The sequence below is a fragment of the Bombina bombina genome, chromosome 6 (assembly GCF_027579735.1).
Source record: "Bombina bombina isolate aBomBom1 chromosome 6, aBomBom1.pri, whole genome shotgun sequence".
NCBI lineage: Eukaryota > Metazoa > Chordata > Amphibia > Anura > Bombinatoridae > Bombina > Bombina bombina.
The window spans coordinates 704276511-704296479 of NC_069504.1; the positions used below are offsets into that span (position 1 = coordinate 704276511).

The 19969-nt window shown below is 41.4% G+C and overlaps 1 protein-coding gene across 1 annotated transcript in view; it reads left to right on the plus strand.

Annotated features, from left to right (window-relative positions):
• Positions 1-19969, plus strand: part of MAST1 (microtubule associated serine/threonine kinase 1) — a 124150-nt gene that overhangs the window by 51716 nt on the left and 52465 nt on the right. The window contains exon 19 of the mRNA XM_053719395.1: positions 13006-13166. Coding sequence (XP_053575370.1) covers positions 13006-13166 — 161 coding nt within the window. The remainder of the gene's footprint in view (positions 1-13005; positions 13167-19969) is intronic.

Sequence of the window (19969 nt, forward strand, 5' to 3'; positions counted from 1 at the left end):
GGTTCAATAAAATACAGCAATGAAACGATTATAGAAATAGTATATCCTATATTATAAAAGACAAGTGTTTGTCTGAAGCCGTCATGCGCAGTACAGACAAACACTTGGCCTTAGATTCTATTCTCACGCACCTCGGCATAGCTGACAGCTGACAGATTGGGAGCGCGAGGTACACAGCATACAAGTAGCTGTGAGATAGGGAGCGCGAGCTACTCAACAGCTGTGAGGTCTGCTGCGTGAGAAGCGGCAACGCGCTCCCCAGACCTCACAGTTGTTTGTGGCCGACGGGAGAGGGGGGGGGGCAGAGAGCCAAAGAGAAGGGGGGGCAGAGAGCCAAAGAGAAGGGGGGGGGGCAGAGAGCCAAAGAGAAGGGGGGGCAGAGAGCCAAAGAGAAGGGGGGGGGGGGCAGAGAGCCAAAGAGAAGGGGGGGCAGAGAGCCAAAGAGAAGGGGGGGGCAGAGAGCCAAAGAGAAGGGGGGGCAGAGAGCCAAAGAGAAGGGGGGGGGGCAGAGAGCCAAAGAGAAGGGGGGGGGCAGAGAGCCAAAGAGAAGGGGGGGCAGAGAGCCAAAGAGAAGGGGGGGCAGAGAGCCAAAGAGAAGGGGGGGCAGAGAGCCAAAGAGAAGGGGGGGGCAGAGAGCCAAAGAGAAGGCGGGGGGGTAGAGAGCCAAAGAGAAGGCGGGGGGGGGGCAGAGAGCCAAAGAGAAGGCGGGGGGGGCAGAGAGCCAAAGAGAAGGCGGGGGGGGGGCAGAGAGCCAAAGAGAAGGGGGGGGGGCAGAGAGCCAAAGAGAGCCAAAGAGAAGGGGGGGGCAGAGAGCCAAAGAGAAGGGGGGGCAGAGAGCCAAAGAGAGCCAAAGAGAAGGGGGGGCAGAGAGCCAAAGAGAAGGGGGGGGGCAGAGAGCCAAAGAGAAGGGGGGGGCAGAGAGCCAAAGAGAAGGGGGGGGGGCAGAGAGCCAAAGAGGAGGGGGGGCAGAGAGCCAAAGAGAAGGGGGGGCAGAGAGCCAAAGAGAAGGGGGGGGCAGAGAGCCAAAGAGAAGGGGGGGGGCAGAGAGCCAAAGAGAAGGGGGGGGCAGAGAGCCAAAGAGAAGGGGGGGGAGAGAGAGCCAAAGAGAAGGGGGGGGGGGGAGAGAGCCAAAGAGAAGGGGGGGAAGAGAGCCAAAGAGAAGGGGGGGAGAGCCAAAGAGAAGGGGGGAGAGCCAAAGAGGGGGGAGAGAGAGAACCAAAGAGGAAAAAGAGCCAAAAAGGAGAGAGAGCCAAAGAGGGGGGAGAGAGAGCCAAAGAGGGGGGGGGGAGAGAGAGCCAAAGAGGGGGGAGAGAGAGCCAAAGAGGGGGGGGGGGAGAGAGCCAAAGGGGGGGAGAGAGCTAAAGGGGGGGAGAGCCAAAGAGGGGGGAGAGAGAGAGACAAAGAGGGGGGAGAGAGAGCCAAAGAGGGGGGGGCAGAGCCAAAGAGGGGGGGGGGAGAGCCAAAGAGGGGGGGAGAGAGCCAAAGAGGGGGGGAGAGCGCCAAAGAGGGGGGAGAGAACAAAAGAGGGGGGAGAGAGCCAAAGAGGGGAGGGGAGAGCAAAAGAGGGGGGGGAGAGCCAAAGAGGGGGGGAGCCAAAGGGGAGGGGGGAGCCAAAGGGGAGGGGAGAGCCAAAGAGGGGGGAGAGAGAGAGCCAAAGAGGAGAGAGAGCCAAAGAGGGGGGAGAGAGAGCCAAAGAGGGGGGTGAGAGAGCCAAAGAGGGGGGAGAGAGAGCCAAAGGGGGGGGAGCCAAAGAGGGGAGAGAGAGAGCCAAAGAGGAGAGAGAGCAAAAGAGGGGAGAGAGCCAAAGAGGGGGGGGGGAGAGCCAAAGAGGGGGGGGAGAGCCAAAGGGGGGGGGAGCCAAAGAGGGGGGAGAGAGAGCAAAAGAAAGGATGGAGAGAGCCAAAGAGGGGAGAGAGAGAGCAAAAGAGGGGAGAGAGAGAGCAAAAGAGGGGAGAGAGAGAGCAAAAGAGGGGAGAGAGAGAACAAAGGAGAGGGGGGAGAGAAAGCAAAAGAGAGGGGGGAAAGAAAGCAAAAGAGAGGGGGGAAGAGAGAGCAAAAGAAAGGGGGGAGAGAGCAAGGGGTGGGACCGCTGTTCTGAAAAAAATGGCCCGTGTACACGGGCTTTAGTACTAGTATATATATATATATGACAACTCAAATCCACCTAGTATAATAAAATATAACACAGCTTACATATATCTAACATCACTGATCCATTTTCTTCTTTAAACTCACATAAAGTTGGATTAAAAAAAGAAAGAAATGGAAGCAGCATTGTGATTTCTTTGCATGAAATGTGAAAAAAAGCAATTTAAATGTAATACAGCTGTATCAGTTGTGTAATTCTAATGCTCATTGGTAGATAGATATTCTGTGCAAATGTTCACTGCATACCTTTGTATCAGCAGAAAGTATATAACTGATACTTTTACTATTATTTTCAAGTTAAATTTCAACAGCTTTTACTTCATGTTTATTTAGACAAAAAAAATGCTTTTTTTCCCTTCAAATGTCAGAATTTTTTTGATACAATGTCCCTTTAAACAATGCTTTGTAAGAGACACAAGGGAATCCTAATAGTAATTAAGTCCAATATTATTTACATTTGAAAAATGTATTTAAGATGGAAAAATGTGCAGATTTATGGTTTAAATTATTAGTTGTTTGCAAAGAAAAAGAATGTAGAGGTTTAGTAAAATATACAGCAATAAAAACCTCTAATGAGTCATGCAATGTATATTTTAAGCTTTTTAAGACACACTTAAATTAAATTCTATTTTCAAATTTGCTTTGTTCACTTGTTATCCTTTGTTTAAAAAGAATATGTACATATCAGTGACACTACTGGGAGCTAGATGATGAGCTAGATTTTGTCTCACCAGATAACACCCCACACCCGCCAACATTAACCCCTCATAACTGCTTTTTGCAGTCTTTTTTTTTATGAAAAGCCTCTTTATTTAATAATAAAAAAAAGAATATTCTTTATTTGTGGACAATTGGAGGCTTTTTTGAAAATTAACCAGAGGTCTGACCTCTTTCTGAGCGCTAATTGCTACTGCGAGTTCATGGTAGCAATAACCAGCCACTTGTATGGCTGATTGTTTATTGCGTGCCTGTAAACGGGTAAACTTGAGGTATTCCTCGCCTTCCTCTAGTCATGGGTGCTGCCATGTTTAAATCTATCCTTCACTAAATTCCAGTGCTGACCTGTTTGCACATGTGCAGCAACTCTCTGTCAGATACCTGCAGTGTAACCTAGGTTTCTCTTGTTAAGTGTATCCAGTCCACGGATCATCCATTACTTGTGGGATATTCTCCTTCCCAACAGGAAGTTGCAAGAGGATCACCCACAGCAGAGCTGCTATATAGCTCCTCCCCTCACTGCCATATCCAGTCATTCTCTTGCAACTCTCAACTAAGATGGAGGTCGTAAGAGGACTGTGGTGTTTTATACTTAGTTTATTTCTTCAATCAAAAGTTTGTTATTTTTAAATGGTACCGGAGTGTACTGTTTATCTCAGGCAGTATTTAGAAGAAGAATCTGCCTGCGTTTTCTATGATCTTAGCAGAAGTAACTAAGATCCTTTGCTGTTCTCACATATTCTGAGGAGTGAGGTAACTTCAGAGGGGGAATAGCGTGCAGGTTTTCCTGTAATAAGGTATGTGCAGTTAAAATATTTTTCTAAGGATGGAATTTGCTAGAAAATGCTGCTGATACCGAAGTAATGTAAGTAAAGCCTTAAATGCAGTGATAGCGACTGGTATCAGGCTTATTAATAGAGATACATACTCTTATAAAAGTGTATTTTAAAACGTTTGCTGGCATGTTTAATCGTTTTTTTACATATGTTTGGTGATACAACTTATTGGGGCCTAGTTTTTTCCACATGGCTGGCTTGAATTTTGCCTAGAAACAGTTCCCTGAGGCTTCCCACTGTTGTAATATGAGTGGGAGGGGCCTATTTTGGCGTTTTTTGCACAGCAAAAATTACAGACACAGACATCCAGCTTCTTCCTGCATGATCCAGGACTTCTCTGAAGGGCTCAAAAGGCTTCAAAAGTCGTATTGAGGGAGGTAAAAAGCCACAGTAGAGCTGTGGCAGTTGTGACTGTTTGTTTAAAAAACGTTTTTGTCATTTGTTATTCCGTTTTTGGTATTAAGAGGGGTTAATCATCCATTTGCAAGTGGGTGCAATGCTCTGCTAACTTATTACATACAGTGTAAAAATTTTGTTAGTGTAACTGCATTTTTTCACTGTTATTTCAAAATTTGGGAAAATTTGTGTTTCTTAAATGCGTAGTAACGTTTTTATATTGCTTGTAAACTTGTTTTAAAGTGTTTTCCAAGCTTGCTAGTCTCATTGCTAGTCTGTTTAAACATGTCTGACACAGAGGAACATACTTGTTCATTATGTTTGAAAGCCATGGTGGAGCCCCATAGGAGAATGTGTACTAAATGTATTGATTTCACCTTAAACAGTAAAGATCAGTCTTTATCTATAAAAGAATTATCACCAGAGGGTTCTATCGAGGGGGAAGTTATGCCGACTAACTCTCCCCACGTGTCAGACCCTTCGTCTCCCGCTCAGGGGACGCACGCTAATATGGCGCCAATTACATCAGGGACGCCCATAGCGATTACCTTGGACATGGCTGCAATCATGAATAATACCCTGTCAGAGGTATTATCTAGATTGCCTGAATTAAGAGGCAAGCGCGATAGCTCTGGGGTTAGGAGAGATACAGAGCGCGCAAATGCTGTTAGAGCCATGTCTGATACTGCGTCACAGTATGCAGAACATGAGGACGGAGAGCTTCAGTCTGTGGGTGACATCTCTGACTCGGGGAAACCTGATTCAGAGATTTCTAATTTTAAATTTAAGCTTGAGAACCTCTGTGTATTGCTTGGGGAGGTATTAGCTGCTCTGAATGACTGTAACACAGTTGCAATTCCAGAGAAATTGTGTAGGCTGGATAGATACTATGCGGTGCCGGTTTGTACTGACGTTTTTCCTATACCTAAAAGGCTTACAGAAATTATTAGCAAGGAGTGGGATAGACCCGGTGTGCCCTTTTCCCCACCTCCTATATTTAGAAAAATGTTTCCAATAGACGCCACTACACAGGACTTATGGCAGACGGTCCCTAAGGTGGAGGGAGCAGTTTCTACTTTAGCAAAGCGTACCACTATCCCGGTTGAGGACAGTTGTGCTTTTTCAGATCCAATGGATAAAAAATTGGAGGGTTACCTTAAGAAAATGTTTATTGCGCCTGTCACTGCTGCGGCGGCGGCATTCTGGTTTGAGGCCCTGGAAGAGGCCATCCAGACAGCTCCATTGAATGAAATTATTGACAAGCTTAGAACGCTTAAGCTAGCTAACTCATTTGTTTCTGATGCCATTGTTCATTTGACTAAACTAATGGCTAAGAATTCCGGATTCACCATCCAGGCGCGTAGGGCGCTATGGCTTAAATCCTGGTCAGCTGACGTGACTTCAAAGTCTAAATTACTCAACATTCCTTTCAAGGGGCAGACCTTATTCGGGCCTGGCTTGAAGGAAATTATTGCTGACATTACTGGAGGCAAGGGTCATACCCTTCCTCAGGACAGGGCCAAATCAAAGGCCAAACAGTCTAATTTTCGTGGCTTTCGAAATTTCAAGGAAGGAGCAGCATCAACTTCCTCCGCTTCAAAACAAGAGGGAACTGTTGCTCATTCCAGACAGGCCTGGAAACCTAACCAGTCCTGGAACAAGGGCAAGCAGGCCAGAAAGCCTGCTGCTGCCCCCAAGACAGCATTGTCATGTTCTGTCTCAGGATATCATGTGAGAGCCTCATTGTCTGGAACAGTTGCTTTAAAGGAAGATTAGTAGAAGCCATACTGATTGAAAATGAAAACAAATTTATTTAAACAACAAAATACTTTGTTTAAGCAAATACTTCAGAATATTTAAATATGCTACTCAGGTATGTTAAGACCACATACAGCAGGAGTGAAAATAAACAAACAAAGTAAGCAGAGATGCAGATTCAAAAAGGAAAGTCTTTCTCCTGGTAATAACTGAAATGTAAGATTTGCACAAGGCAGAAAACAACTTGTAAACAGGTAGCAGGTTTAAAGGTAAAGTCTTTCTCCTGGTAATTGCAGAGTGCAGGATTTGCACAAGGCAGGATACAAACTTGTGAACTGGTAACTGGTTTAAAGGTAAAGTCTTTCTCCTGGTAATACCTTGTAAACAGGTGCAAAGGTGAAGTCTTTCTCCTGGCAATAGCTGAGTGCAGGAATTTGCATAAAGCAGGAAACAAACTTGAAGATTGGTAACAGGTTTAAAGGTAAAGGCTTTCTCCTGGTAATACCTTGTAAACAGGTGCAAAGGAAATCTTTCTCCTGGCAATGGCCAAGTGCAGGAATTGCATAAAGCAGGAAACAAACTTGTAGATTGGTAACAGGTTTAAAGGTAAAGGCTTTCTCCTGGTAATACCTTGTAAACAGGTGCAAAGGTGAAGTCTTTCTCCTGGCAATAGCTGAGTGCAGGAATTTGCATAAAGCAGGAAACAAACTTGAAGATTGGTAACAGGTTTAAAGGTAAAGGCTTTCTCCTGGTAATACCTTGTAAACAGGTGCAAAGGAAATCTTTCTCCAAAGAAGTACAGGAAACAGGTTCTGACTTGACAAAACAGATCCAATGTGAAGACAAAAATGCAGACTAAAAGCCATCCTTAAATAGGGAGGTTTTGCACAGGGTTGGTTCTGATTAATTCCAGAATTGAGAACACCTGTGTGTTGCACAGGTGTAATAACAAGTAAGGCAAATAGTTATTTATCAGATTTTTTAAGATCCATGCTATTGCTAGAACTGGCTGTGGCTCAACATGTAAGCAAACAGAAATAGCAACCACAGGTTCAAATCCCCACACAGCCCTTCTTAGCAGAATGCCTCCCAGACCTTTTCTTTTTCTTTTTCGTCTGGAGGCTTGGTTCATGACAGATGCCCCCTCCAAAGAGCGCACTCTGGGCGCTCAAAGCCTGTTCAAACATCTGAATGTGGGATTTACGAACAAGTGTTCCATTTGAAGCCCTAATACAATCAGATGGAATGGATTCTTTGCTTGGAACAGCTGCCTGAGATTGGGGACCCTTAGAAGATTTCCCTGTAGGCATAACAAGAGCTGAAAAACCAAGACAGTTTTGATTTAGAGGTTCCTGATTATACACAGCAGCTTGCAATGGACTGGCTGATGGGCAGGGTACCTCCGGGTAGGAAAAGACCTCTCCTTCAGAGTCAAGGAATTCGTTATCTGGGTCATATCTGCCTGATGGGTAGAGTACCTCCGGGTAAGGTATGACCTCTCCTTCAGAGTCCAGGAATTCATTTTCTGTGTCATTTATATCCAATTCAACCATCTCATTCAATTCTTTCTCAGTCAATGAGTAGCTGGGTGAAGGTGGTGCAGGGAGGTGTGGAACTTTAGATTTGTCAGGGTCTGATTCAGCTGGAAGATTTGTCACTTTTATGTCTGATGAGTGACTTTTGTTAGATGGATCTCCAACCAAGGCAGAAACAAGGTAATGTGCAGGATTTCCAGGAGGTGTTTTTGCAGAGTTCCCCAATGTGGTAGATGCAGAAACAGAGGCAGTGGCATGGGTAGTGGATGTTGTTGAAGTTGTACTGCCAACAACCATCTGTTTCAAATCAGGTACCATTTCTTGAAGCGTGTTAGAAACGGTTGCTTGTAGAATAGATGTATTCTCAGTAGCTGGATCCTCTCCAGGGGTATCTATAAGTTTGCTAGTGGAAGAATAATTTGTTCCCTTAACATCAGAGTCCATTTTAAACTTGGCTGTATCTCGACTTGATCCTCTAGGGGGTCTTACTGGACACCCTGTGATGCGGTGACCAGTTCCCCCACAATAGAAACAGAGGTTAAGCTGTCTTCGCCGAGTCTTTTCCTCTTCTGTTAAGGGTTCTTTAAAACCTTTCCTTGTTTGGGAGGTAACTTCAGACAAGGTTTTGGTTGGCAGAGATAACATTTCCACCAGCTCCATGAAGTTAATCAGTATGTCCTTAATAAACTTTAACACTGATTCCAATACAGCAATAATCCCAGAGGGCTCTCTTTTAGGGTCTTCACATTCTGTCATGTTCTGTCTCAGGATATCATGTGAGAGCCTCATTGTCTGGAACAGTTGCTTTAAAGGAAGATTAGTAGAAGCCATACTGATTGAAAATGAAAACAAATTTATTTAAACAACAAAATACTTTGTTTAAGCAAATACTTGCAGAATATTTAAATATGCTACTCAGGTATGTTAAGACCACATACAGCAGGAGTGAAAATAAACAAACAAAGTAAGCAGAGATGCAGATTCAAAAAGGAAAGTCTTTCTCCTGGTAATAACTGAAATGTAAGATTTGCACAAGGCAGAAAACAACTTGTAAACAGGTAGCAGGTTTAAAGGTAAAGTCTTTCTCCTGGTAATTGCTGAGTGCAGGATTTGCACAAGGCAGGATACAAACTTGTGAACTGGTAACTGGTTTAAAGGTAAAGTCTTTCTCCTGGTAATACCTTGTAAACAGGTGCAAAGGTGAAGTCTTTCTCCTGGCAATAGCTGAGTGCAGGAATTTGCATAAAGCAGGAAACAAACTTGAAGATTGGTAACAGGTTTAAAGGTAAAGGCTTTCTCCTGGTAATACCTTGTAAACAGGTGCAAAGGAAATCTTTCTCCTGGCAATGGCCAAGTGCAGGAATTGCATAAAGCAGGAAACAAACTTGTAGATTGGGAACAGGTTTAAAGGTAAAGGCTTTCTCCTGGTAATACCTTGTAAACAGGTGCAAAGGTGAAGTCTTTCTCCTGGCAATAGCTGAGTGCAGGAATTTGCATAAAGCAGGAAACAAACTTGAAGATTGGTAACAGGTTTAAAGGTAAAGGCTTTCTCCTGGTAATACCTTGTAAACAGGTGCAAAGGAAATCTTTCTCCAAAGAAGTACAGGAAACAGGTTCTGACTTGACAAAACAGATCCAATGTGAAGACAAAAATGCAGACTAAAAGCCATCCTTAAATAGGGAGGTTTTGCACAGGGTTGGTTCTGATTAATTCCAGAATTGAGAACACCTGTGTGTTGCACAGGTGTAATAACAAGTAAGGCAAATAGTTATTTATCAGATTTTTTAAGATCCATGCTATTGCTAGAACTGGCTGTGGCTCAACATGTAAGCAAACAGAAATAGCAACCACAGAGTCACAGGTTCAAATCCCCACACAGCCCTTCTTAGCAGAATGCCTCCCAGACCTTTTCTTTTTCTTTTTCGTCTGGAGGCTTGGTTCATGACAAGCATGAAGGAACGGCCCCCTATCCGGAAACGGATCTAGTGGGGGGCAGACTTTCTCTCTTCGCCCAGGCGTGGGCAAGAGATGTTCAGGATCCCTGGGCATTGGAGATCATATCTCAGGGATATCTTCTGGACTTCAAAGCTTCTCCTCCACAAGGGAGATTTCATCTTTCAAGGTTATCAGCAAACCAGATAAAGAAAGAGGCATTCCTAAGCTGTTTGCAAGACCTCCTAGTAATGGGAGTGATCCATCCAGTTCCGCGGACGGAACAAAGACAGGGATTTTATTCAAATCTGTTTGTGGTTCCCAAGAAAGAGGGAACCTTCAGACCAATCTTGGATCTAAAGATCTTAAACAAATTCCTCAGAATTCCATCATTCAAAATGGAAACTATTCGGACCATCCTACCCATGATCCAAGAGGGTCAGTACATGACCACAGTGGACTTAAAGGATGCCTACCTTCACATACCGATTCACAAAGATCATCATCGGTTCCTAAGGTTTGCCTTTCTAGACGGGCATTACCAATTTGTAGCTCTTCCCTTCGGGTTGGCCACTGCGCCGAGAATTTTTACAAAGGTGGCTTTCTCGGGTCCATCTGTCCAAGGGTATGACCTTTCGCAGGCCAGATTGGACGATTGTAACAACAGATGCCAGCCTTCTAGGTTGGGGCGCAGTCTGGAACTCCCTGAAGGCTCAGGGATCGTGGACTCAGGAGGAGAAACTCCTCCCAATAAATATTCTGGAGTTAAGAGCAATATTCAATGCTCTTCTAGCTTGGCCTCAGTTAGCAACACTGAGGTTCATCAGATTTCAGTCGGACAACATCACGACTGTGGCTTACATCAACCATCAAGGGGGAACCAGGAGTTCCCTAGCAATGTTAGAAGTCTCAAAGATAATTCGCTGGGCAGAGTCTCACTCTTGCCACCTGTCAGCGATCCACATCCCAGGCGTAGAGAACTGGGAGGCGGATTTTCTAAGTCGTCAGACTTTTCATCCGTGGGAGTGGGAGGTGTTTGCTCAACTGGTCCATCGTTGGGGCAAACCAGAACTGGATCTCATGGCGTCTCGCCAGAACGCCAAGCTTCCTTGTTACGGATCCAGGTCCAGGGACCCGGGAGCAACGCTGATAGATGCTCTAGCAGCTCCTTGGTTCTTCAACCTGGCCTATGTGTTTCCACCGTTTCCTCTGCTCCCTCGACTGATTGCCAAAATCAAACAGGAGAGAGCATCAGTGATTCTGATAGCGCCTGCGTGGCCACGCAGGACCTGGTATGCAGACCTAGTGGACATGTCATCTCTTCCACCATGGACTCTGCCTCTGAGGCAGGACCTTCTAATACAAGGTCCTTTCAATCATCCAAATCTAATTTCTCTGAGACTGACTGCATGGAGATTGAACGCTTGATTCTATCAAGGCGTGGCTTCTCCGAGTCAGTCATTGATACCTTAATACAGGCTCGGAAGCCTGTCACCAGCAAAATCTACCATAAGATATGGCGTAAATATCTTTATTGGTGTGAATCCAAGAGTTACTCATGGAGTAAGGTTAGGATTCCTAGGATATTGTCCCTTATCCAAGAGGGTTTGGACAAAGGCTTATCAGCTAGTTCTTTAAAAGGACAGATCTCTGCTCTGTCTATTCTTTTGCACAAGCGTCTGGCAGAAGTTCCAGACGTCCAGGCATTTTGTCAGGTTTTGGTTAGGATTAAGCCTGTGTTTAAAACTGTTGCTCCCCCGTGGAGCTTAAACTTGGTTCTTAAAGTTCTTCAGGGAGTTCCGTTTGAACCCCTTCATTCCATTGATATTAAACTTTTATCTTGGAAAGTTCTGTTTTTGATGGCTATTTCCTCGGCTCGAAGAGTCTCTGAGTTATCTGCCTTACATTGTGATTCTCCTTATCTGATTTTTCATTCAGACAAGGTAGTTCTGCGTACCAAACCTGGGTTTTTACCTAAGGTGGTTTCTAACAGGAATATCAATCAAGAGATTGTTGTTCCATCATTGTGTCCTACTCCTTCTTCAAAGAAGGAACGTCTTTTGCATAATCTGGACGTAGTCCGTGCCTTGAAGTTTTACTTACAGGCTACTAAAGATTTTCGTCAAACATCTGCCCTGTTTGTCGTTTACTCTGGACAGAGGAGAGGTCAAAAAGCTTCGGCAACCTCTCTCTCCTTTTGGCTTCGGAGCATAATACGCTTAGCCTATGAGACTGCTGGACAGCAGCCCCCTGAAAGGATTACAGCTCATTCTACTAGAGCTGTGGCTTCCACCTGGGCCTTTAAAAATGAGGCCTCTGTTGAACAGATTTGCAAGGCTGTGACTTGGTCTTCGCTTCACACCTTTTCAAAATTTTACAAATTTGACACTTTTGCTTCTTCGGAGGCTGTTTTTGGGAGAAAGGTTCTACAGGCAGTGGTTCCTTCCTTTTAAGTTCCTGCCTTGTCCCTCCCATCATCCGTGTACTTTAGCTTTGGTATTGGTATCCCACAAGTAATGGATGATCCGTGGACTGGATACACTTAACAAGAGAAAACATAATTTATGCTTACCTGATAAATTTATTTCTCTTGTAGTGTATCCAGTCCACGGCCCGCCCTGTCCTTTTAAGGCAGGTCTAAATTTTAATTAAACTACAGTCACCACTGCACCCTATGGTTTCTCCTTTCTCGGCTTGTTTCGGTCGAATGACTGGATATGGCAGTGAGGGGAGGAGCTATATAGCAGCTATGCTGTGGGTGATCCTCTTGCAACTTCCTGTTGGGAAGGAGAATATCCCACAAGAAATGGATGATCCGTGGACTGGATACACTACAAGAGAAATACATTTATCAGGTAAGCATAAATTATGTTTTTATAATGGCAGCACTCACAACAACATTCTATATAGTAAAGTAATTTCCATTTTAGTATAAACTGCTATATCATATTTATAGCTTCATGTTTTGTACAACAAATGACACAAAAACTAGAGCAGAGAGCCGCCAGCTGGCTATGCCTGACAGAAAACATAATATATCTGGTTTATTACCTGGTTATAATTCCTATTATATTAATCAATCAGTAAAGTATTTCCCATTAGGATTCTTTATATGTTGTAATGTGCACAATTATTTGGCCATTTTTTTCACAGAAAACATTATAAAACAAAAGTAAATTTACATACTTTACCAGGCTGAGTATAATGTTCTTTCAGATTATAAATCCAATAGACAATTATCAATGTCTGTAGGGAAGGGGGTATAAAAATATGTCTACAAATAGAAATGTATGATGACTAATGTGTGTTCCTGTATTAAATGGACATTCAACACCTCTTTGTTTTTTGTAAAAAAAAAAACAGAAGCTTTTATCCCACAATTCCTAGAGAGGCAAAAAAAAGTAAATTATTTAACATAGGATTTCCAGTGACTGCAAATCAAATTTATGGTATAGGCAGCTTGCAGCAATTTGACAATTTAGGTCAGAGCATTTGCTTTCTGTGCTCTCTAGAGAATATGGATATAATAGTAAAGTATGGAAGTATGGCTCAGGTGATTTATTAAAAAGTACTGAAAGTGATGTATTGGAGAGTTCTTTTCCATGTCACATTAACATTCACTATGCCATATAGGACATTCCACAGGTCATCTTGTATGTGTCTTCCTATACATTTTTCACAGGTGTACAGTAGTATGGAGCAGCTTTCCCAACTTGAGCAGAAACCTCCCACTCCTCCTCGAGACTCCAGCAAGCAAGAAAGGTCTGAGAGAACCACCAAAAGAGAGACTCTGGGGGGAGTCACACTACGAGACCGCTGCTGGAGGACTGTGTCTCCTGAAATGTGAGTTCACACCCAGAGAAGGGAGCTCATGCTTCTGTTATATAAATATCCAAATCTAGGTCTGTCTCTATTGTGGTTCTCAATTTAGAGTATAAAGGGATTCAGTGACATGAATGAACTCTGTCTTCAGGCAGATGGAAAGGTACAGGGTAACAACCACTTAGAAATTTTGAAGGGATCAGTCACATTCCTTTTAATCCTGTTCTCAGCAAAGTGTGATTGACAGATTCTCCTGCTTGGTTGAAGAAAGCTATGGAGTCTTCTTTTTGGGCTCTAGGCAAAGGATCTATCCTCTGACTAATGCAATACAATTCTTTAAGTTTTTCCCCCCAATTTACTGAGGCTACTAATCCAGGTGTGAAAACTCCAAATGATGGTATCAGATGTGGGAAAAGTTAATTCTCAGATGGCCTAATATTAAACCACAAGATAAGTGTGTTTGGGGTGCTGTTTTCTCATTGTATCTTGTCATAGTTCTTAAAGGATTAAATGCTTAGTCGTGGCTTAACATTCAAACACCCCCCAACCTATTAACTGAATAAACACACAACACTGATGTGGAAGGAAAAGACCAGCGTGGGACTAAACTTTTTGATTATATATAAATATATATTAAACATGGCAGCAATTGAGTCCCTACAAAATATCTCATGCTTAAGAGGTCAAGGCCCAGATTTAGTTATAACTGCGTTGGGGCTGTCCTGGGTGACCCTCGCCTCAAGCAGTATTGCGGCAATATATGGAGTTCTCCTGGCCTGCCTACACATAGAGAGGAGCACCCTAGGCCTGCACCTAGGTGGGTTGCTTCTCCCTTCAGCCTGGCCATCCCTCCACCCAAAAAATTGGTAATAGGGCCTAGACCTCCCGCTAGAGCGCTATAAACGGTGCTCCTGCATTGTTGGCCTCACAAACCAACTAATGTCTAGGGAAACCAAATATTACTGTGCATGGTCTTACAAAGGTTAGCTCAAATAACCCTACCCCAGCCATGGTTCTGCAGCAACCCTAAGGAAGCCGTATAACTCAAGTCAAGCAATGCCAATTGGGAATGGAGGGTAGGCAACTTCAGGGATATTTAGCAGGAAGCAGAAAGAGGACTGGAAGCTTCCTGCATCACCTTTTAACAGGCTGGTAAGACCAACCTCCATACTTGCTACATTGTTGCTAACCTACATACACTCCCTGCACAGCTTTTCATCCCCATCCCCTCCAAGCATTAACCCTTAGTGGTGTTCAGAGCCCAGTTAGATGCATTTTATTAATCGGGTAAACCATATGTCTATATTACAGGCTTCTAGATCATTGCTTAGACATGGCACCCATTAAAGGGATATCAAACAGCGCTCTTTGGTAAAAACAAATATGTTAAATCAAAGTGAATATAAAAAGAAACAGAATGTGTAAAAAACAGCAAATACATTAGTGTAGCCCTGCCCCCAGTGTGATAACAGCAGAGAATTTTTAAAAGGGACAGTCTAGTAAAAATTAAACTTTCATGGGTCAGATAGGGCATGCAATTTTACAGCTTCCCACTTTACTTTTATCATCAAGTTTGTTTTGTTCTCCTTGTTGAAAGCTAAACCTAGGTAGGCCCAGTTTGTATGTATGTTTGTATGGATGTTGTGACATCATGATTTTGTGTATGCAACAATTTTTTTGTTACATTTTCCTTGTGAACATTAAAATATTTCTTTATTTTTTCTGCACATATTTGCATTTCATTATTATTCATTTTTAGTGCGGAGTCTAATATTTATATTTATACTATTTTTTGGTGTAATTGGTAGGAGTACACCATAGTCTCGAGCACTTATTATCTTACATTGACTAAGTACATACATTTATTTAGTAGTGCTCATCCTCTGATCTATTTTATATATATATATATATATATATATATATATATATATATATATATGTATATATATGTATGTATAATATAAGTGGTATATAATATGTATGGGTACAGTAAATGAGTAAGAGGAAAATTGCAGCTAAACACAAACACCACAGAAATGTAAAAATTGCCCTGGTCCTTAATGGTAAGAAAATTGAAAAATAGTCTGGTCACTAAGGGGTTGAAGGGATACTAAACCCATTTTTTTTCTTTCGTGATTCGAATAGAGCATGCAATTTTAAGCAACGTTCTAATTTACTCCTGTTATCAATTTTACTTTGTTCTCTTGGTATCTTTATTTGAAAAAGTAGGAATGACAGCTTTGAAGCCGGCCCATTTTAGGTTCAGCACCTGGGTTGCGCTTGCTTATTGGTGACTAAATGTAGCCACCAATCAGCAAGTGCTATCCAGGGTTCTGAACCAAAAATGGGCCGGCTCCAAAGCTTTCATTCCTGCTTTTTCAAATAAAGATACCAAGAGAACGAAGAAAAAAATATTTTTTGGGGGGGTTTAGTATCCCTTTAAAATACTTAACTTTAGTGCGCTGGAGATCCGTGTTAACCTGCTGCTCTTCTTCACAGAGCCCCGGCCGTTCTAATCGGTAGCTTAGTGGGGCGGCTCCCAGGGCCTGTACTAAAGGAGAACGTCCTTTAGTGCAAGCCCTGGGAGCCACCGCACTAAGCCTCCTATTAGCTTGGCCGGGCTCTGTGAAGTAGAGGAGCAGGTTAGCACGGATCTCCAGCGCACTAAAGATGAGTATAAAGCTACAGATGAACTTTTCACATTTAGCTTTGGAACATTTACATTTGTTTTATGTAAATAAATGTAAATGTTCCACGAATGGTAGATATTTGTTTTGTTTTTAACGAGACGTATACCGAATAGCATGGGGCACGGAATATGTATTATTCGTAATCAAAGATTTGGACAAACCGAAAATTCTTTTAAAGGGTCACTAAATTAAAAAAAATAAGTTTCAGGATTCAGTTAGAGCATGCAATTTAAAAAAACCTTCCAATATACTTCCATTATGCAAAAGTGGACAGTCTTTTTGTATGCACTTTCTCCAGTGTCTACTGAGCATGTGCACAGTTTATGCAAACATGTATTTTGTGATTGGCGGATGGCTGTCACATGATACAGGGGAAGGGAAACTTTGAAATTTGTAAGAAAATACTATACTGGTCATTTCAAATTCAAAGTAAGTGCTATTGCATTGTCTTTATATTGTGTACTTGCCAGTTGTTTGATTCTACTCGATTTAGTGGTCCTTTAAGTAAAGAAAAAGTGAACCAAATACTAAAAAGCCTGCAGAGATGGGTGTTATGGTTTCTATCCAGGTACTTTTTTTTCATATTCATCAAAAGCCCATTAGCCTTGCTTCCAGAATTGGAGTTTTAATTAATAAATGGATTAACTCACTGCTCTTTTGGTATTACTGTGAAAGTACCGGTTATGTAGAAGTTAAAGCACTGTGTATGTTACTGGCAATATTGAGTTACATTTCTGCTTTTGTGTTGTTGACAATAATAGAGATATCCATGCAATTGGCAACAATCACTATTCTATGGGTATTACTGGCAATATGAGGCTTCCATTTTTTGCACTAGGTATATTACTGTTTAAAATGGTGTTTGAGATAGTGTGTGGAAAACTGGCAAAATTACTGGTAAAATAACTGCTCTGTTGTATTGCTGGCATTATATATTTTTTTGTTTTTTTTAATCAATGTGCTATGTGGGCAGATGGCAATAAAGGTGTTAAAGCACTTCAGTGTGTGTACTATTAAAAAAATGATTTTTAATTCCTGCATTGTATGTCACTGGAAATATAGAGTTAAATCCCTTCTTCTTCTGTATCACTGGCAATATATTACAGCACTGCATGATATAGACAATGGGTAAGATTACATGTTGCGCACTGTTTAGCGATCCCGCTAGACTGTAAACTTTGCTACAAGCAATCTATTTTCACGTGCGGGTTAAAGCACATATTACAAGTTGAAAGTAAAAGTTCTGCTTGCAAAAACCAATGCGCTAACTTAATGATATCACGACCACACTAACACATTGGCCCCATAGACTTCAATGCAGTGCGTAGACAAATAAAAACAAAACAAAAACACTTATCACTTGCGTGATAACCCAACAGTTATTAATATCTCACATAGCAATGTTCTTCACATAAAGGAATATGTTATTGTAAATACATATTTCTATATATGTCTATATATACCTATACCTGTATATTTATTCCTATAGATATATAGGTATATATATATATTCATTATCAGATAAATATAGTAATATCTATTTAATAATAAAAAAAATTTTTTTCTATGTGAAGAACATAATATAAAATATGAGTAACACGCTTTGTATTTCATTGATCTAGATTTTAATATATTTGATGCCAATATTTGGCCACCAGATCAAATCATATTAAAAGAAAATCACAAACTTTTTCGCAAACTTTGGGTTTCTAACTGAAATTATTTACACACAACTACTACAATCATATGACAAATGGTTATAAGAGCTTCTCTGTGATCCCCTTTGTTCAGAAATAGCACACATGCATAGCTTTGCCATTGGTTTTTGGCAATAAGAATGACGCAAATTGCAGCTGCACACCTTACTTGAAATTCCGGGCAGTGAAGGGGTTAATCAATTAGCTTGTAAGGTAATTTTGATGCAGAGTAGAGATTACCCAGCTCCCACCTGACATCTCCCACTCTCTGATTCCTACCTGATCCCTCCCAAACAGCTCTCTTCCCTCCCTCACCCCCCACTAGTCACCACCATTTTAGGTACCAGCAGAAGGTCTGTCAGTATGCAGTTTAGGGCTCCCCCCCCCCCTTTCTCGCAGTGTAGTGATTTCTCCTTAACCCTCCCACTTCTCCGATCCCCCCAAACAGCTCCTTAACCCTCCCACCTCCTACTATTGGTGGCCATCTTAGGCACTGGCAGCTGTCTGTCAGTGCCCAGTTTATGTTTTTTATTATTATTTTATTTATTTCATAAGTTATTGGTTTTTTTCCTGTACTGTAGTGGTACCCCCTACCTCCCTGTTATCATGAATTGGGGTGGCCCCCCTTCCAATTCCCCTTTCTGCCGCAGTGTACCTTCCCATCCCTCCCTCTCCCTTAAAAAAAAATTCTGTAGCATAGGGCCCCCCACTCCCTCTTTTGCCTCTGTGCCGTCCACTTGCCTCCCACTTTCCCTCCCACACCTCCAGCCAGTACATGAAATTGATCATTACAGACGGTGACACACACAGTGTCACTGTCTATAACAATCTGGCATCTACCTTCATATGGTAAGGAGCACTATTTGTTACTATATGAAGACAGATGCCTGCAGCTCAGGAATAACAGCTCTCAGCTGTCACTTTACAGGCGAGGCTGCTATAGCTTCTTGAAGCTGCGACATATATATGTTATGCAATATGATTGGCAATGTATTGCATGACGTATATATACGTAATTTTGGGTTGAGGTTAAAATAACTACGTTTTCATGTGCTTTAACCGACATCACATTAGACCTAAAGTGTGAAACCCGAAGTGGCTTACGCATATTTTACATTTTTATGTTCTTCACATAGAAAAAAATGAAATTTCTATTATTAAATATATATTTATATATATATATCTGATAATGTTATATATATCTATAGGAATAGATATAGAGGTATAGGCATAAACAAATATATAACAAATATATATAGAAATATGTATTTACAATAAAAATAACATATTAATGTTTGTGAAGAACATTGGAATATTAAATATTTAAAGTAAATACACAGTAAAACACATTCTTAAATATTATTATGGAATAATTATAGCCTTTTGCAGTCAACTACATGGCCATATACCATATACATTTGAACCCTTATAAATATTTTTTATGAATATTTATGTATATTTTTTTATCAGATAGTGTTTATATAAGTGTAACACTTTATTTTAATGTATTTAAGTTGTGTTTGATACAACTTTTTTTTATCCCTAACCCTTTATGCAAGGTCTTCAGTGGCTCTAACCTGGTGCACATTAAATGCAATTGCGCTCAAGCAACATTTTTACTTTTAACTTGTAATACGCTCACAAATTGAAATGCCCGCAATATTCTTATATTGTGCACACTAACATTAGCGTACCACTTGTAATCTAACTCTATATGGGGTAAAATCATTGTGTGGGTAAAAGCCTGATATTCAAAACCTCGCCGGCATGGAGAAAAATCGCGCTTAATCTTTGGATTTTTTTTATACCTTGTATTGTAATGTAGGAGTCTCTGTTTCACATAAAGAACACAACATAGCAACATAAACATGTCTCAAGTTAAAATTTGTGTTTCTAATTTTTTTTTAAGGCCTCACCGTACTGACGAGACATCTTAGAGTATCTCGCCTGAGCAGTGAGGTTTTTAAATATCGAACCCTATGTGCCTATGTTTCTATGTGTGTATTATTGGAAGAAATACATTTAAATGCTATGTTCTGTGTCTTACTGGCAGGATGGAGCTAATAACTAATTAAGAAAATATAAATAAGGACACTTTGATTTAAACCTGATGGTGGTGGGTTGGTTAGATAAGCAGCAGAATTCTGTTTGCTAGGAGAACATGTTTACATTTTGGCTTTTATTATTATTTTATACTTACTACTTTAAAGAATCCTTTTAAAAATATATGATTATGAGTGTGTGTATGTGAAATGTGTTTTCATATATATGATGTATGCCCAATAATAATAATCTTGGTTATTACATCTCCTTAATAAAAACAATTTACAATAATAATAATTATAATATTAATATTAATAATAATACTAGGTTTTAAAAAGTTGAAAAATTATATTAAGGACTTTGAAGTTGCCGCAAATGTTATGCAATAGCTAAC